The sequence below is a fragment of the Ovis canadensis genome, chromosome 3 (genome assembly GCF_042477335.2).
Source record: "Ovis canadensis isolate MfBH-ARS-UI-01 breed Bighorn chromosome 3, ARS-UI_OviCan_v2, whole genome shotgun sequence".
NCBI classification, from domain to species: Eukaryota; Metazoa; Chordata; class Mammalia; order Artiodactyla; family Bovidae; genus Ovis; species Ovis canadensis.
In genome coordinates this window covers 177,184,737-177,204,385 of record NC_091247.1, presented here as the reverse complement: position 1 = coordinate 177,204,385, position 19,649 = coordinate 177,184,737, and the positions used below count along the sequence as shown (strand labels likewise).

General features: G+C 36.7%; 1 protein-coding gene across 1 annotated transcript in view; it reads left to right on the top strand.

The window, feature by feature from the left end:
• Window positions 1–15,552, top strand: part of NUP37 (nucleoporin 37) — a 52,117-nt gene extending 36,565 nt beyond the window's left edge. Inside the window, exons 6-10 of the mRNA XM_069585170.1 lie at window positions 6,504–6,594; window positions 11,762–11,943; window positions 12,667–12,717; window positions 14,712–14,805; window positions 15,290–15,552. Of these exons, the coding sequence (XP_069441271.1) occupies window positions 6,504–6,594; window positions 11,762–11,943; window positions 12,667–12,717; window positions 14,712–14,805; window positions 15,290–15,403 (532 nt within the window). The 3' untranslated portion in view covers window positions 15,404–15,552. The remainder of the gene's footprint in view (window positions 1–6,503; window positions 6,595–11,761; window positions 11,944–12,666; window positions 12,718–14,711; window positions 14,806–15,289) is intronic.
• Window positions 15,553–19,649: the final 4,097 nt, after the last annotated feature.

The following is a 19,649-nucleotide window of genomic DNA, read 5'->3' as shown; positions in this document are numbered from 1 at the left end:
TGCTGCTACTAAGTCACCTCAGTCGTCTCTGATTGTGTGACCACAGAGTCGGCAGCCCACCAGGTTCCCCCGTCCCTGGGATTCTCCAGGCAAGAACACTGGAGTGGGTTGCCATTTCCTCCTCCAACCATATGGTTCGGTTCAGTTCAGTCTCTCAGTCATGTCCGACTCTTTGCGACCCCATGAATCGCAGCATGCCAGGCCTCTCTGTCCATCACCAACTCCCGGAGTTCACTCAGACTCACATCCATCAAGTCAGTGATGCCATCCAGCCATCTCATCCTCTGTCGTCCCCTCCTCGTCCTGCCCACAATCCCTCCCAGCATCAGAGTCTTTCCCAGTGAGTCAGCTTTCACATGACGTGGCCAAAGTACTGGAGCTTCAGCTTCAGCATCATTCCCTCCAAAGAAATCCCAGGGCTGATCTCCTTCAGAATGGACTGGTTGGATCTCATTGCAGTCCAAGGGGCTCTCAAGAGTCTTCTCCAACACCACAGGTCAAAAGCATCAATTCTTTGGCGCTCAGCTCTCTTCACAGTCCAACTCTCACATCCATACATGACTACTGGAAAAACCATAGCCTTGACTAGACGGACCTTTGTTGGCAAAGTAATGTCTCTGCTTTTGAACATGCTATCTAGGTTGGTCATAACTTTTCTTCCAAGGAGGAAGCGTCTTTTAATTTCATGGCTGCAGTGATTTTGGAGCCCAAAAATAAAGTCTGACACTGTTTCCACTGTTTCCCCATCTATTTGCCATGAAGTGATGGGACCAGATGCCATGATCTTCGTTTTCTGAATGTTGAGCTTTAAGCCAACTTTTTCACTCTCCACTTTTCACTTTCATCAAGAGGCTTTTTAGTTCCTCTTCACTTTCTGTTATAAGGGTGGTGTCATCTGCATATCTGAGGTTATTGATATTTCTCCCGGCAATCTTGATTCCAGCTTGTGCTTCTTCCAGCCCAGTGTTTCTCATGATGTACTCTGCATATAAGTTAAATAAGTAGGGTGACAATATACAGCCTTGAGGTACTCCTTTTCCGATTTGGAACCAATCTGTTGTTCCATGTTCAGTTCTGTTGCTTCCTGACCTGCACATAGGTTTCTCAAGAGGGAGGTCATGTGGTCTGGTATTCCCATCTCTTTCAGAATTTTCCACAGTTTATTGTGATCCACACAGTCAAAGGCTTTGGCATAATCAATAAAGCAGAAGTAGATGTTTTTCTGGAACTCTCTTGCTTTTCCCATGATCCAGCGGATGTTGGCAGTTTGATCTCTGGTTCCTCTGCCTTTTCTAAAACCAGCTTGAATATCTGGAAGTTCACGGTTCATGTATTGCTGAAGCCTGGCTTGGAGATTTTTGAGCATTACTTTACTAGCATGTGAGATGAGTGCAATTGTGCAGTAGTTTGAGCATTCTTTGGCATTGCCTTCTTTGAGATTGGAATGAAAACTGACCTTTTCCAGTCCTGTGGCCACTGCTGAGTTTTCCAAACTTAATATTCTACTGAAAAGCACTCAGCCTGAAATGAAGCAATAATTTTGACAATGAACTACCAAAAGTAAGATAAGTTCCTAATCTTAGATCAGGATACCTCTTCACCTGTACATCAAAGAACTAAATCTGAGAGTTCTACTTAAGACCACAGAGTTGAGAGGGGTGGGGAAGTTATAGTCATAGTCAAATTGCATCAAAACTGTCATTTTATTTACCTCAAGAGTAATGCTGTCTGTATCCAGTGCTCTTAGGTTCAGTCTATATTATTGATTTCTTAATATGTCAGCGTTACCTTAAAAGCTTTTGTTTTGAAATTTCCCTTGCAAACATTTGAATAGGTATACATTTATGTTTTATATAGCTCCTGATTTTTGACCATAATAGTTTAACTTGATAATGTTATATTTTTATACTTTTACAAAGAGTCTATTATCTTTCAATATGTTTTATTATGTGTATTAAGAAAGTTATAAACCCTTATAGCTTTTCTTTTTCTTGCTATACCGCTTGCCTGAAAAGTATGCTTCTTCAGTTATAATGAACTTTTAGGTTATTTTACATATTATAAACAAATATACTAGCAATAAATTTGGAAATATTAAAATATGAATTTATGGGGGTTTTTTCCAGTTATAGTAGAAACTCTTATCTAACATGGTTGAACTTGCAGTTCCTTAGATAACCAAAACATCAGCAAACTTAGGAAATCATTTTAAAGCAATGTCTACCTAATTTATTTAATTCACTTTTTTTTATTTTTGTTTGCACTTGATCTTTGTTGCTGCACGTGGGCTAGTTGCAGAGAACAGGGCTGCTGTCCAGTTGTGGTATGTGGACTTGCCATTGCTGTGGCTACTCTTGTGCAGAGCACAGGCTGTAAGCCGGCCGGTTTCAGTAGTTGCAGCACATGGGCTCAGTAGTTGCAGCTCACAGGCTCTAGAGCACGGGCTCGATAGTTACAGCACCAGAGGCTTAATTGTTCTGCGGCATGTGGAATCTTCTTGGACCAGGAATTGAACTTATATCCCATGCATGGGCAGGTGGGTTCTTATCCAGGGCACCACCAGGAAAGTCTTACCTTATTTTAATAAATAATGTATATATGAAAATTTGCCAATTTTTTGGTATAGACCAAGGATTTTGTTTTTCTTAAATTATGTGCCCATTGATTTGCTTTGGACTTCTCTTTTGCTTAAAACACACCCATAATCCAGTGACTACAATGAAAACAAAATTTGTCAAGCAGTCATAATTCAAATATAGCTAGGTTTTTGTTTTAGTTGTTTAATCTTTTGTAACTGTCATGCATGCCTAATTTAAGAGCATTTTTTTCATTTAGAAACTTACCTTCATTTAGTTACCATCAACTTAGTTCCATTGAAACAGTTCTTTCACATTCATATTTTGCCAGCTTATATAATTATGTAATTACAATAGACTAATAAGCATGTGTTTACATGACTTACAAGCAGCAGTTCACTATGCCCATTTTTCTGTGAGGTGAGCCTACAATAGATGCACATGTGAGCTATTAGAAAATAATCTTACTCTTGTCAGTTCTGGAGAGAGAAAAAGTAATCTTTCAGAAGGAGGTCAGTTAAGAGAGTTTTTACTATATATTGTGTTCACTACATTTTAAAACTGATGGAAATTTATTCATTTACAAATACATGAAAATAACATAAAATGCAAGTGGAAAGGGAATGATTTGAGAAATCAACCTTACAGATAAGCTCAACTGAAAAGTTGTGCCTTTTGCTATTGAGACAAATAATTCTTTTAAGATGGTTTTGTCAGAAAATTTGTCAGAGAAAATTTAGGCATTTTCAGTTGGTGATTACAAAGAAAGATGAAAGGGGGAAAAAAGATAAATGAGTTACAGCCAGTCTTGAAACCTATTTGACAGTATACTTGCTAAAGTTGAATGTATTTGTAAGCTATGATCCAGTGAGTATCCAGAAAGTAGAGGTGGAAAGATGTGGGCATGTGTCTGTGTAAGAAAGGAATGGGTGTGTGGATGTCTATATTCACTAAAAGACATGTACAGGAAAATCTGTAGAAGGATTATTAGTAATGACCATAAATTAGAAACAACCTAAATGTTTGTCAGCAGTAGAATGGGTAAATACTTGGCAGTGTACTTAATTAATGGAATACTATGTACAGCAATGAGAATGAACAAAGGACAACATGCAGCAATGTTGGAACTTTCACAAGATTTAATAATGAATAAAAGATGCCAGACCAAGAAAATACACTGGATAGTATTTTCCATAGGATTCCATCTTTATGATATCCCAAACCAGCAGAAGTCAGGATGGTGGGTACTTTTTGTGAGAAGGCAAGAAAACAGGAGAAGAGGGTGGCAGAGAATGAAATGGTTAGATAGCATCACCGACTCAATGGATGTGAATCTGAACAAACTCCAGGAGATAGTGAAGAACAAAGGAGCCTGCCAGGCTACAGTCCATGGGGTCAGAAAGAGTTGGACATGACTTAGCAACTGAACAGCAACAACAACAACAAAGGAAATAGGGACTATAAGGAAGCACAGATGACATTTGAAGTTCTGGAAATGCTATCTTAATCTGGATGCTTCAGGTGTGTTCTCTTTGAGCTGCATGCTTAAGATTTATGTATTTTTATTATTTATGGTATACTGCAAAAAAAGAAATGTGATTTCATCTGATGGGACTAAGTTAACTAGATGAGATATGTTGTAAAGACACAGGAAAATAAGTTGAGCTCCACAAAGAGAAGCTTAATTATAGAATCTATCAAAATGGGAAATAAAACCTAACAAGTTAAAGTGTACCATCTGTAGCTAATTTAGCTGTGATAACTCATTTCAGCCCAGTTGGTTGTATTTTGCATGCTTAGTACTTGGATTATGCAACTGCTGAGAATTATTTAATAAGCATATAATTATAAGCTATAAATCATTTTACCCTAATCCCATAAAGTAATCTGGATCACTCTGCTCATTTTTTAAATCAGTTTGGTTTTTTTGTTTGTTTTGTTTTTTCCCAAAATGTATCAGATTCTGTTCAGGCTAAATACTATCTAAAAATGAGATTAAAATTTGGTTCAGTGGACAAGAATAAACTTCATTAGTTGGCTTGTTTTTATAGAATATCCATTTTTTAAATCTCTTTGGTTTCCTCCATTTGAAATTAAAAAATCATGAAAATATCCTGGTCTGTATTCATTCAATATAATAGCAAACAAAAGTCAAATATGTGTTAGAATAAAATCAAAAGAATGGAGCCTTTAAACCATTCTCTCATGGGATTCACTGAATATGCAAGACAAATTTCTGCTACTTCAATAGTGGTAAAATATATGCTAGCCCACTACTTTATTGTATAAACAGTAATAAAGAAGAAAGAAATATTCAGTTGCCTTGACTAATAATCTTATTTCCTGTGGAAAATGGAAACACAATTGAATAAACCCATAGGAAATGTGATTCCAACCTCCTCAGTTAAATTGTAGTTGTCTCCCTATGTAAACACAGATGAAGTGTTAATTTAGCGAGAGGAAAAAAAAGTGTGTGCTTCTTCTATTTAATCAAGTAGATAATCATTTTAAAGCATATTTATGTTAGTTTATATGTAACTAAGATATTTAAAGATTGGAGGTCCTATAATTTCTCTAGAAAGGAAAAATATTTAAATCCTGTGGTTTGACCCAGAATAGTAGAGGCATTGTAAACTAAATATGTCTGCTTTCTTTGAAATAAAATTTTGCCTCAACCTTAAAAACATTCCCTAAGTTTCTTGAAACTGTTTTATGGTCCCTAATGAGATATGAACTATAATATAGACGAAAAAGTCCAAGGCATTCTAATAAATGCAGTCAGTTCTTAAGGACCAGATTCTGTGGACACTTTGCCAGCTACCCTTTACCTTCTGTCTCTTGCCATCCTAATTCTATGCCACACTCTGTACCAGTGAGATATAACAATGATTGAATGTGAAGAATGAGCTCAAAAACCATTAGTCTAGATGAAGAATAGGACTTCTCACAAAAGAGTCATTATTGAGACTTCTGAATCTTGATCTCTTCTCTGGGGATGGGAAGAAAATTGAGATGGAAATTGAGTAGGTTCATTGTAAGTGTTGAAGAGAGGGAAAGTACAGGGAACCAGATGCTTGTTCCTTCAGCCATTCTATCCTTTAATTTTTTATTAGTCAAGGCTCCTTTTGAGAAGAATTGAGGAAGTGAGCCATATCAGAAAAGGTAAATGATAGGAAATTGACCCTTGACCTGGGAACCCAAAGGCAGAAGGAGTGAACAACTCCTATCTCCCTAAATTCACATCACCTCATACTAGCTTCTTTATGTTTAAAATGGGAGCACTGGGGTGGAAGAGAGGGGTGCAGGTGTATGTTTTAAGTACCCCTGGTAGAAATTATTGTTAATTGAAGTGACTACTGAAGGGGCTTCCCTGGTGATTCAGATGGCATGCCTACAATGCAGGAGACCTGGGTTCAATCCCTGGGTTGGGCAGATCCCCTAGAGAAGGAAGTGGCAACCCACTCCAGTACTCTTGCCTGGAAAATCCCATGGACAGAGGAGCCTGGTAGGCTACATACAGTCCATGGGGTTGCAAAGAGTCAGACACAACTGAGCAACTTCACTTTGACTCACTGAAGTAGCAATACAACCTGATTAGTGACCTAGAAACTTCAAGATTCTGTCCACAAAATAAAGAGTTCATGAATAATTTAATTTAGTTACTGTGTTATGGTATTGCTGTATTAGATTAATTAGAAAATGTATGTGACTGTTTTTCCATTATTGAATGTGGTAAAACTTAAATTCTTCATACTGATTTTACATTTTCTAAAATAAGTATAATTGTTATAATTTTCTATAAAAGATGCTTTAAATACAGATATCTACCCTATAATCTCTAGTTGATAGCCTTGAATAAATGTAGGGAATTTCTTTTTTTTTAGCAGTGTATCAAAAATTTTTAACATTATACTCCTGTTATTTCAGGATTTGGAACTTGGAAGGAATACAGACAGCTCATTTTGTTCTTCATTCCCCTGGAATGAGTGTGTGCTGGCATCCTGAAGAAACTTTTAAGGTTATTATTTATAACTTAGCTTTCTTTTATCAAGCGGAAAAGACATACAGATGTGAAATACCTGCACAGAGAAGAAAAAAAAATCAATGATTTGTTTTTCACCTCAGAGACTCTTAATTGTCACAAATGCATTTAGGTTAGTCTAGAACCTTATAAGTTCTCTGTAATCAAGTTTTTATTTGACAACCATCATCTATTTACTCAGAGTATACTTTTCATGCCTTTTGATAGGTTATAATCTACACTAATGCCTGGACTATCTAGTAAGCAGTATTTGTTTTAAAAAATATATGTTACATCCATGCTTGTGAGCCATAGTGTGTAAACAGAAAACATCAGTGGCATAAGACAAATTTGACCTAGCTGCAGTGGTATTCAATTTCTATTCAGACTAAAGCTTTCTAAAATTCTAAAAATACACTGAGTTATTATCAGTTGACCTAAATTCCATTGAGAAGATAGGAGCCATTCAACAAGAGTTCTGTCATTTGCCAGTATCTTCTCCTGGGCATTACTCTACATTCCAGAATCTAAAACGTTGCCACATTCATCTTCTTAAAGTGAGTTCTTACGTTGTCCAGAGTTCCTGTTAGTTTGTAGGCACCCTGCTTTTCATAGCCCTCTAAGGTCTTCATACTTCCCCATGACTTTTCTGTCTTCACACTTCCACAAAAAGATAAACTTGACTTATCACAGCAGATTAATAATACCTACTTATGTTTGGCTCATGGTCAGTATTTCATGTAGTTAGCTCATTTAATCCACATGGCAGCCTTATGAGATGGGTACTGTGATGATCTCATTTTACACATAGGGAAACCAAAGCTCAGAAAAGTTACTTGCCCAGGTTCACATAGCTACTAACTGGAAAAATGGACATTTGTACCCCAGCAGCGTAATCCATAGGTCTCGCTCTTAACCCTAGCATTCTTGTTTCCCCATTTTAGTCTATCACCTTCGCATCCTTATTTCTGAATGTTTGAACCCATCACATCTTTGAACTTAAGTACCTTTTTACCCATCTTTTTACCTATGATCTAAATCTCCTCTACTCTCTCAAAAATCATGAGTGTTATTTTTAACAAATCCAGTGGGCTTTTCTTCCATTCTTAATCTCAAGGCAGCTTTTTATACTGTTGATCATTTCCGCCTCGAAACCCTGCTCACTTGATCTTTAAAGCTGCATTATTCTAGCCATCTTGAGCATCTATGCATGTATATTTCCTTTCTCTTTCTCCTCTGCTAACTATTCTTTCATTATGTATTTATAAATTGTTGTAAAGAGTATTTCTCACCTACACTGTACCCTTTATTATAATAGAGGATAAAAGAAAGAATGAAGTCCTTGTCATTGAGTTACACACTGACTTATAAGTAAGAAAAACATGTAAATACAGTTACACAGACTTTAAGTGTTAGAATCAAACATCTAGTTAAGTAAACTGATGACATAAAGAAAGATCAACCATATATGCTCACAGCCTTCAAAGTAATCCTGAGCTGAGATGCTCCAGACTACATTAGTGTGTTCTCTGAACCCTGGGATACCATGAAATCTTGTTTCAGGCCTATTGGATATTTTATCAGTAGAATTATATTCTGTTTGTGAAGATCAGTGAAATTTTATCATTTATTTATATTACATGTGTATATTATTTCCATGTGTATATTATTTCTGAATCCAGATTCTAAATTTTATTTTACATCTAGATTTCTCCTTTGCAGCAGTGAGTTTACAAGAAGCATAATCAAAGAGTCTACCAGAATGTTAATATTACCATGTATAAATGTAATAGGCTACTTTTTAAAAACTGTGACCCAAAAAAACAAAAACCTGTGACCTAGGTGAGAAATAAGGATGTTTATCATAATCTCTATCCCAAAATTTATATCTTAATACTTAATTCATGGTTATTTAAGATTCCTTTCTTCCATATGCTTTAAGTTAGTTTCTATTAATCTTCTCTATGTCTTTGAAATTTCACCTTACCCATCTCCTTGTTTTTCTTGTTTCCATGAGTCCCTGCTCTAAATTGCATCAACTCAGTATCCTAAAGGAGGTAAGTCCAGGGTGTTCAGTGGAAGGACTGATATTGAAGCTGAAACTCCAATACTTTGGCCACCTGATGCGAAGAGCTGACTCATTTGAAAAGACCCTGATGCTGGGAACGATTGAGGGCAGGAGGAGAAGGGGATGACAGGATGAGATAGTTGGATAGCATCACCGACTCAATGGACATGGGTTTGGGTGAATTCCGGGAGTTGGTGATGGACAGGGAGGCCTGGCGTGCTGCCGTTCATGGGATCGCAAAGAGTCGGACACAACCGAGCAATTGAACTGAACGATATCCTAAAATCATCTTTGATATCTTCCTTTCCTATATGCAAGTTTTTCCAGATCTTTAAAGTTTTTCTTCACTGTCTCTAGAATACATTCCTCTTAGTCATTAATGTGTATTCTTCACGTTTCTATTCCCACAAGTAATCCCTGCCAATCCTTAGCTTGTTTATAAAATCTTTGGCTTTTCAGTCTGATTCTTCTTGCCTACTTTAGTTAAGACTGACCTTTAAATATCAATTTAACTGTGTCACTACTTAACTCAGAAACCTATAATTATAGAAGGGCAGTACAATAGCAGTTAAAAGTATGGGCTCTTGAGTTAACTGCCTAGAGTCAGTGCCCAGTTCTACCACTTACTAGCTAAATGATCTTTGGCAAGTCACAAAATCTCTTCTCAATCACTTCTTCATCTTATAAAAAGGAAGCTTACAAAGATTAAAAGAGTGAACACTTATAAAGTCCTTAAAAGAAAACCTGATGCATCATAAGCACTCAGTCAATTTCAGCTGCTTGTCATTGTAGATACTATCGTTACTACTAAATGTGGTAGGTGGTGGTTCTCATTGGTCTGTCAGATCAAACCCAAAATTTTTGTTCTGTTTTGCTTGATCTTGATAAAAATGAGGCACCCAGAGAAGAAAGGTAAGTCTGTGATCACCTATCTCTTAAAATTCTTATGAAAGTCTTCAGTTCAGTTCAGTCGCTCAGTCATGTCCGCCTCTTTGTGACCCCATAGACTGCAGCACACCAGGCCTCTCTGTCTATCACCAACTCCCGGAGCTTACCCAAACTCATATCCATTGAGTTGGTGATGCCATCCAACCATCTCATCCTCTGTCATCTCCTTCTCCTCCTGCCTTCAGTCATTCCCAGCATCAGGGTCTTTTCGAATGAGTCAGTTACAAATTACACAAGAGAGCCATGTAATCTAGAAAGCACCAAGCAAATGCCAGCAATTAATAATAAAGTTACAGGGAATTCCTTGTCAGTCCAACGGTTAGGACTCAGTGCTTTCCCTCTCAGCGCCCAAATTCGATCCCTGGTCTAGTAACTGAGATCCCACAGGCCACATGGCACAGCCGTTGATAGTAGTAGGATTTCCCTGGTGGTACAGTGAATAAGAATCCACATGACTAAAGAAGCTGTGCTGTTAACCCACCATGCTTTATTGCCTGTCCTAACTGAGGTCCAGACAGACTTGGCCCTTCCATAGCTCATAAGTTAAACCTGAAATTCTCAAGACTTTTGGAGACAGGTTCAAAATCTCAAGTGTTTTTACTAGGTCCAAAATAAATCTTCCTTGGTCTTCTCCCATTTCCAATCCTTCCCGACCCATGACTTTACACAGCCCACCAGATCACTCACCAATCTTCATAACCTAGTCTTGTAGTAAGGAACACATATGGTGCTGTAGTTAGACCTGGGTTCAAACCCAGGCTCTGCCACAGGCTTAGTGATGAGATCTTCCACAAGTTACTTTAATCACTCTGCACCTCAGTCTCCTTTCTGAAAAATGGGATTGATGATAGCAGTTTCCTCAGATAGTGGTCATGAGGACTAAATATTTTTATATATTACAAATTATATTAATAATGTATTGTATATATACAACAAATTATTTTTGTTGTGTATTTGTCACTGACCTCATGTTATTGAGAATAGTTTTAAATTCCACCTTTTCTATTAAGAATCCCCTAATTTTAAAGACTGACTGTGTCCTAAATAATTACTCCTCCTTTGCATCCCACTGTATTTCCCCTTAAATTATAGTCAGTTTTTTGTTTGTTTTTTTTTTTTCATAATTCTCTCTCAATGGAAAGTTTCTAAAGATCAAGGATCATGTCTTTTACCTTTACTGAACGTAGCATGGTGTTTTACATACAAATGTTTATGTGGTTGATCTTCATTATTCACAGATCCTACATTTGCAAGTGTGCCTACTCACTAAAACTTACTTGTAACCCCAAAATTATTACTCATCACTCTGACTGTCACAGACATGCATGGAGCAACACAAAATTTGAGTTGACTAATATGCACATTCCCAGCTAGGGCTGAATGAGGCAGTACTCTGCCTTCTTGTGTAAGCCCTCATACTGTAAACAAGTACCCTATTCGTGGTCTGTTTAGTGCCACATTCTTATGCTTTTTGTTGGCAGTTTCTTTAATGTGTAAAATGACCCCCAAGCACACTGCTGAAGAGCTACTTAGTATTCCTAAACGCAGGAAGGCTGTGAGACGCCTTACAGAGAAAATATGTGTTAGATAATCTTTGTTCAGGCATGAGTTGTAGTGCTGTTGCCTGTGACTTCTATGTTAATGAATCAATATGTATTAAATAAGATGTCTATAAACAGAAATAAGCTTGTGTATTGATCAGTTGACAAAAATGTTGTGGTCAGAGACTCACAGGAACACAACCCTTTAATTTCCTTTAGGATCAGTGGTTTGATATTCACTAACTCAGTGTTTGCAGCAACTTTATAAAACCTTAACTACTGTGAATAACTCAACTGTGTATGTGTATATATATGTATATACTTAGAGTGAATCCTTACGCTCTTCTTCCTGGGGACCATGTGTAGTCATTTAAAATTCTACCCAGTTTCCTTGTGTCTTTCTTTTTGCCAGTTTCTTGTGAAGTTTTTTAATATTTGATTTTTTTTTTACTTAGGCTTACCTTATTTCCTTTGCATTTTTACCTCCCTTTTGTAATATACGCACATGTTTACATATTACTGTATATAGGACATTGAATCTCTGTCTCCTCCTCAGATTTGACTAGTAAATTAGGCTGTGAATTCTCTTTGTTTTTCTGTCTTACAGCTGATGGTTGCAGAGAAGAATGGAACAATTCGGTTTTATGATCTTTTGGCTCAACAGGCTATTTTATCCCTTGAATCAGAACAGATGCCATTAATGTCAGCACATTGGTGCTTAAAAAACACCTTCAAAGTTGGAGCTGTTGCAGGGAATGATTGGTTAATTTGGGATATTACTCGATCCAGGTACTTCCTTAGTATATTTATCTATTATGTACCAAAGAATCAGTCACTATTGCTAAATGATCCATTGACCTATTCTTGTATACCTGGGCCACATTGTAAAGCAAAATTAAGACTCTCCTACAAAAGGGCCAGAGTTAATGGGCTTTTACATAACAGATATGGGTTTTACAGATTTACTTTGAGAGTAACAAAAAGAATAATGCAGAGGAGATCTTTCATTGAGGGGTGTGTGTGTGTGTGTGTGTGCATGTGCACGTGTGTGTGTGCACTCAGTCATGTCTGACTCTTTGTGACCCCATGAGACTGTAGCCCAACAGGCTCCCCTGTCCATGGAATTTTCCAAGCAAGAATACTGGAGCAAGTTGCCATTTCCTACTCCAGGGAATCTTCCTGACCCAGGGATCCAACTTGCATCTCCTGCATTGGCAGGTGGATTCTTTTACCACTGAGCTACCTGGGAAACCATTAAGCAACGTTTACTTATGTTTAAAAAAAGAACACTGACCCTGTTAAATGATGTTGTTCTATAATGGTTCTAAATCATGTTCATATCTTTATCATATTTCAGCCATTTTAACTCAGTGCTTATTTGGAATTCTGTCACAATTTAAGTACCTTGGGCATTGTGTCCTTTAAAGAGAAAATAACACTGTAATCCTTAATTTAAGTTCATCTACCTGAGACCAACACATAATTCATAAGATGCAAAATAATATCTTTTAGTTACCCTCAAGATAAGAGACCTGTCCACATGGATCGAGCCTGCTTATTCAGGTAATGTACCATTTTGGGGGGAGGGTGGTTATAGTTTGATTTTTTGTATTTGATTACTTTGTTCATGCTGTGCCAACTTCTAGAATATGTTTCCAGTCCTCTCCTTTGCACTGACTTTTTTCTTTTTTTCTGGTTGTTTTATAAATGGGTGTTTTGCTTTGGGTTTTTTTTTTTTTTTTTTTTGTCTCGGTGAGAGATTGTTTTCCATATTTTCTTTGAAAATGTTTATAAAATACAGAATGTTACTACTCCACTAATACCACCTCAACAATTTAGAGCATTTGCTTTCATAATTTTTCTGCTGATAAAGATGTGAAATGTACGTGGGCCCATGTCTATGCATGTAAAAACTACATACATTGTTGTCCTCAAGTGAGAACACACTGGATATTATAGATCTGTGGCCTTTTTTCCACTTAAATTAATGTGCTTGTTTTTCATTTCATTCATTTTTACATAATATTGCACTGTATAGTGTAGTCTTGGAAAATTTACTAACAGAGACTAAAATCAGTAGGACATTTATTATATGTTGTATTTCATCAAATCTAAAATACCCCCAATTAAACTGTAGAACCTAAGGACACTATTATTTTATGTATTCTAAGAAAAAAAATGTATTCAACTAAATGTAAGCATGCCGTAGATTATAAGGTGAATCTTGATTTCAGAGATGGAGCAAATTCACATTTTAAAATCAACAAACTATAGACTCACAGACATAGAAAAATTTTGGTTACAAAAGGGGAAAGAGGGGGAGAGGAGGGGATAAACTTGGAGTTTGAGATTAACACATACACACTATTATATATAAAATAGATTACCAAAAAGGATTTGCTGTATAGCACAGGGGATATTTTGTAATCACCTATAAAGGAAAAGAATTTGAAAAGAAATACATATATATGTATATATAAAATATATATATAACTGAATAACCATGCTGTACACCTGAAACTAATATAATATTATAGATCAACTATACTTCAGTTTTAATTTTTTTTTCCCAGTTACTAAAAATAAAACCAGCAAACTATGGTACTTAAGTATAAAGGAGGTCATCTCAGGATTGGTTTATATCATTAAGAATTCATGTCTTTCCATCTGCTATGCTCACTGGCAAGGCTTTGACTTCGTGCTTCCCAGCTGCAAGATGACTTCCAGTGTTCCAGACACCATAGCCTCATACCATGTTGTCCAAAATAAGAGGAGAGGAAGAAGCCACTCCCCTTTTATTGGGGATTGCTATCTTTGCCTTATACCAATTGTCTTACCCCTTGGGGTCAGACACCCTGTGTCAGGCCCCAGCTGGGGTTCAGTTAGCTCAGAAACAGGGCAGAATGTCTGTTGGACAGCAACTAATCATATCTACCACACATTAAAGTATTAACTAGACTTATAGCCTTTTTTTCTTTTTTTGGTCAAGGAATCTTTTTTCTTCCCCTCATAGCTCCCCCACTGCACTTATTATTGTGGCACACTTGTTGCTGGAGGTCCATTAACACTTGGTGGTTCATTGATTCAATGTATTCCAATGTCTATGTTGCCTTAATACTTGAATACTTAAACATTTCTGTATTCTAGGTGTTTATACAAAAGAGTTTAAACTCATGAGTTTATCATTAATTTTAAAACAAATGTCAATAGAATTTTAAATGTATTGGGGTTTTTAATGTATTGTGCTGTGAAATATTTTTTGTCTGATTCCTTGTTTGTATCTCCTGCCATATTGTCAGACTTTTGGGAACTGCTGACTTTGTGTAACTTTGAAATTTAATGAAGTGGCCCATGATAAGCAATTAATAAACATTCACAAAATGAGAAAATATTTATAGCTAACTTCCCTGAAATTCCCAGTCTGATTGTAAATCCATATTATCAAATTTAGACTTATAAAATTAGCATTTTGGTACAAAGAGAAATAACCAATTTTAGAAAAGCTTGTGTTTGTCTGTAGGATTCTGTACTTATTTTCATCCTTTGTCCTTTCTTAGATGGTCCACGATTAATGAAAACTTATTTGCAACCACTGGTTATCCTGGCAAAATGACGAGTCAGTTTCAGATTCATCATTTAGGACATCCTCAGGTAATGTGGTGATGTTTGGTAATGTGGCATATGTGTTTTTAAATGTGTGTTTTCTACTTTTCCACTTATAGCTCCCCAGATTTGTAATACGTGAGTAACTAAAGGATTTATGAAAGAGAAAGCATTTTTTGATGTTTAAATCACCAGTGGTAACAGACTTTTTGCTAGTATTCACATACGAAGTATTTTATTTCTTCTATTTCCTTCTTCATTTAAATATAATTGTGCTTGCCCGGTTGGTTTAGACTGTGAAAATGTTTGTGTCTAGGCTGCACCAGTTATCCATAGTTGATTTGTACACTTCATTCCAGTCAGTTACAAACAAATACTATGTATTTCACTTATGAGGGAGCACATTTTTTAATTCTGTTTCCACTATAAACAAAGACAGTTTTTCAATGTACTTCTTGTTTTTGAAAGGTAGTTTTTATTTATTAATGTTGGTGATGTATTGAACTTCTTTAATCCTTCACATGTTTTATAGCCCATCCTCATTGGCTCTGTAGCTGTTGGATCTGGCCTTTCCTGGCATAGAACTCTTCCACTGTGTGCAATCGGAAGTGACCACAAGCTGTTGTTTTGGGTGACTGAAATGTAGAGTAAATTTTCTGTGTACTTAGATCCATAAAACTGGACCTTAGTACATATTCTGGAGAATTTCTTATTTTTATATCAAATATATACTGTAAGATCTAGAAATGTTCCAGTTGTTGCTTTTGTTAAATAAAATATTGATGGTTTGAATCATTTCCCTGTTCTATTCTCTGTATGTGTGTGGTTTTCCTTTTTTTTTTCCTAAGTCAAGTTTTAAGACTATGACTAACTCAGCAGCTCTAGGAAAGAGATGATTAGGGAAGCTTAATGCTTTTGATTTTATCACAGGATTTTCCAAAGGGTATCTTATGTTCTATACCTTAAATATATATTATTTTCCTAATTCTCAAAGACACAGTCATTTACAAAAGGGAAAAAAGGCCTCTCCTTTCACCATTATTCTGGAAATTGGTTGAATATATTAAATGTATGTGTGGGTAAATGCATATGCATTTTCTGTTAGCAGTATATACATATAACCGGAGACATAAGAGACGTCTGTTCAGTCCCTGGATAGGGAAAATCCCCTGTAGGAGGAAATAACAACCACTCCAGTATTCTTGTCTGGAAAATTCCATGGGCAGAGAAGTCTGGCAGGCTACAGTCCATAGAGTCACAAAGAGTCAGACACAGCTGAGCGACTTTCACCTCATAAATATAGGAGTCTTATTACAACTTTCTCAGTAATTATAAAGGATTAGTATTCAATTTGATATAAGAAATTATTTTCTTATATCACTATGTTATCAATCTGTTTATTTACTATATACGAATTCCTTTTGATTGGGCATCTCATCATTCTCAGAACATTTGGTATATGGGATAAAGCTTACCTTAGAAAATAACTTATGATTTAATAACTTTAACAATCTCCACCTTTTATAAATCTTCACCATTCTTATCAAAGTTTTTGAAATGGCACCTGGTGGCAATAGAACTACATGCACCCTCTTCACAGTCATTGAAGTAAACATTGTTTAAGGCAGCCATGTCATGTGATCTAGTCAGAAGAGTATAATACAGCTAAATAAATTTCTACAAACTCTGCATTCCTACAAGTTAATGCCCTCTCTGAAACTGCATTTCCACCTATAAAATGGAGAAGGGAATCACTGTCTCATGGAGTTACTGGGAGGCTTACTGTCTCATGGAGTTACTGGGAGGAGTTACTGTCTCATGGATTCACTGTGAGGTGAATGAAGATACGTAACATGTCCAGCACAGATTTGTAGGTAATATTAATTTATTTCAGAGATGAATAATTCTTATTTTTGAAGAACTAGAGATTTATTTTTAATTAATAATGCAAATAAATATTCAAGTTTTCTTTTCATAAGACATCTTAAGTATCTTATGACACGTCTTATGAAATCAAAATTATCTTTGAGAGATACAGAATTGTTACAGGTAATTTTTTTTTTAGTAATATCTTGTAATCATGTACATGTATAAACTGCAAATGTGTTTAATTACAAGGAAAAATTGTATAGCATAGCAGTTCAGTTCAGTCACTCAGTCATGTCCGACTCTTTGTGACCCCATGGACTACAGCACGCCAGGCTTCCCTGTCCATCACCAACTACCAGAGCTACTAAAACTCATGTCCATCGTGTTGGTAATGCCATCCAACCATCTCATCCTCTGTTGTCCCCTTCTCCTGCCTTCAATCCCAGCATGGGGGTCTTTTCCAATGAGTCAATTCTTCACATCAGGTCAAATAGCATAGCAGTTCCCAAGTTAAGTACCGAATACAGTAAAATATTATTACCAAATATTAAAAATATTTTCTTTTACCCTTTCATAAGTAGATTTTTAACTTGAGGCAAAGTTGAAGGAATTTTGACATGGTTCCCATTAACAATCTTTGTGAGGGGACAGAGAACCCTAAAAGTGTGAAGATATACCAAAGACTTTGTAAGAGTTTTGTCATTTTAGGGTGTATGTCAAAAATGACAAGTTGGGTCAGTATATTTGAAAATTGTCTTCGACTTAAGAATTGAGTGGGCTTAGGAATAGAGTTTGGAGAAGTATGTTGGGGCTTGGGTATTTGGGTATCTTGGAGATGGATCCTCTGGAATAAGGGCTTACCCATTTATAAAAGTTATCCAATGAAATTACCCACTGGGCCTGGCGTCTATAGGGAACATACTGAAGAAAAACTCATGGTGATTGTGTGAATACAGTTCTACCAAAGAGAGGCAGTAAGTGTTACCCTCAAAAGAGAAAAGGTGATTACATCTGTAAATTAAGGTGACTCTGAGATAAGACATTCTCAAGAAATGAGAGGGATGTCTTTAGCCCTTTGGGAGTGGAATGCATTTTATCCTGAGTAAACTTTGAGACTATTTCAAATACTAAAAGGTGATGCTGTGAAAGTGCTGCACTCAATATGCTAGCAAATTTGGAAAACTCAGCAGTGGCCACAGGACTGGAAAAGGTCAGTTTTCATTCCAGTCCCTAAGAAAGGCAATGCCAAACAATGCTCAAACTACTGCACAATTGCACTCATCTTAACATGCTAGCAAAGTACTGCTCAAAATTTTCCAAGCCAAGCTTCAACAGTATGTGAACCATGAACTTCCAGATGTTCAAGCTGGATTTAGAAAAGGCAGAGGAAGCAGAGATCAAATTGCCAACATCCGTTGGGTCATTGAAAAAACAAGAGAGTTACAGAAAAATATCTGCTTTATTGACTATGCCAAAGTCTTTGACTGTGTGGATCACAATAAACTGGAAAATTCTGAAAGAGATGGGAATACCAGACCACCTGACCTGCCTCTTGAGAAATCTGTATGCGGGTCAGGAAGCAACAGTTAGAACTGGACATGGAACAACAGACTGGTTCCAAATAGGGAGAGGAGTACGTCAAGGCTGTATATTGTCACCCTGCTTATTTAACTTATATGCAGAGTACATCATGAGAAATGCTGGGCTGGATGAAGCAGAAGCTGGAATCAAGATTGCCGGGAGAAATATCAATACCTCAGATATGCAGATGACACCACACTCACAGCAGAAAGGGAAGAAGAACTAAAGAGCCTCTTGATGAAAGAGAAGAGTGAAAAAGTTGGCTTAAAACTCAACATTCAGGAAACTAAGATCATGGCATCTGGTCCCATCACTTCATGGCAAATAGATGGGGAAACAATGGAAACAGTGACAAACTTTATTTTCTTGGTCTCCAAAGTCACTGCAGATGGTGACTGCAGCCATGAAATTCAAAGACGCTTGCTCCTAGGAAGAAAAGCTATGATAGACCTAGACAGCATATTAAAAAGCAGAGACATTACTTTGCCAGCAAAGGTTCATCTAGTCAAAGCTTTGGTTTTTCCAGTAGTCATGTATGGATGTGAGAGTTGGACTATAAAGAAAGCTGAGCACCAAAGAACTGATGGTTTTGAACTGTGGTTTTGGAGAAGACTCTTGAGAGTCCCTTGGACAGCAAGGAGATCCAACCAGTCTATCCTAAAGGAAATCTGTACTGAATATTCATTGGAAGGACTGATGCTGAAGCTGAAACTCCAATACTTTGGTCACCTGATGTGAAGATCTGACTCATTTGAAAAGACCCTGATGCTTGAAAAGATTTAAGGTGGGAGAAGAAGGGGATGACAGAGGTTGAGATGGTTGGATGGCATCACCGACTCAATGGACATGAGTTTGTGTAAACTCTGGGATTGGTGATGGACGGGGAAGCCTGGTGTGCTGCAGTCCATGGGGTCACAAAGAGTTGGACATGACTGAGGAACTGAACTGAACTGACTGAAGCATTGAGAATTCTAACCTCTTTGTTTAGATCTCATATATAGGCTATCTGACCATTTTGCAGCTTCTACTTTGTTAACTTACTGTATTCAATTATTGGGTTGGCCAACAAGTACTTTAAATGGTACAAAGATACTCTTTTTCCTTAGTAAACTTTGTTCTTAGTAAACTGTGTTTAAACTAAGATGGGAGGAAATGTTTGATGGGGAATTAACTATTGGTCATCACTTCTAATTCCTGATAAATAATACAAGACCTGATTGTGTATATGTCCCCTAGTTTTAGTTTTTCCGTGTTTGTTTGTAAATATGCTTAAGAGGTTTCTCTTTTTTGAATAAGTTTTTCTCAGGATTGCTTCTCTTACAAACATTTTAGAAAGAAGAAAAAAAGGTTGTGCTTATGTTCTAAAACTTGCATTATTTAGGACTGTTGAAGCAAAAGTCAGGACATCACAAATCTGCAAGATGTCAGAACTAAATCCTACC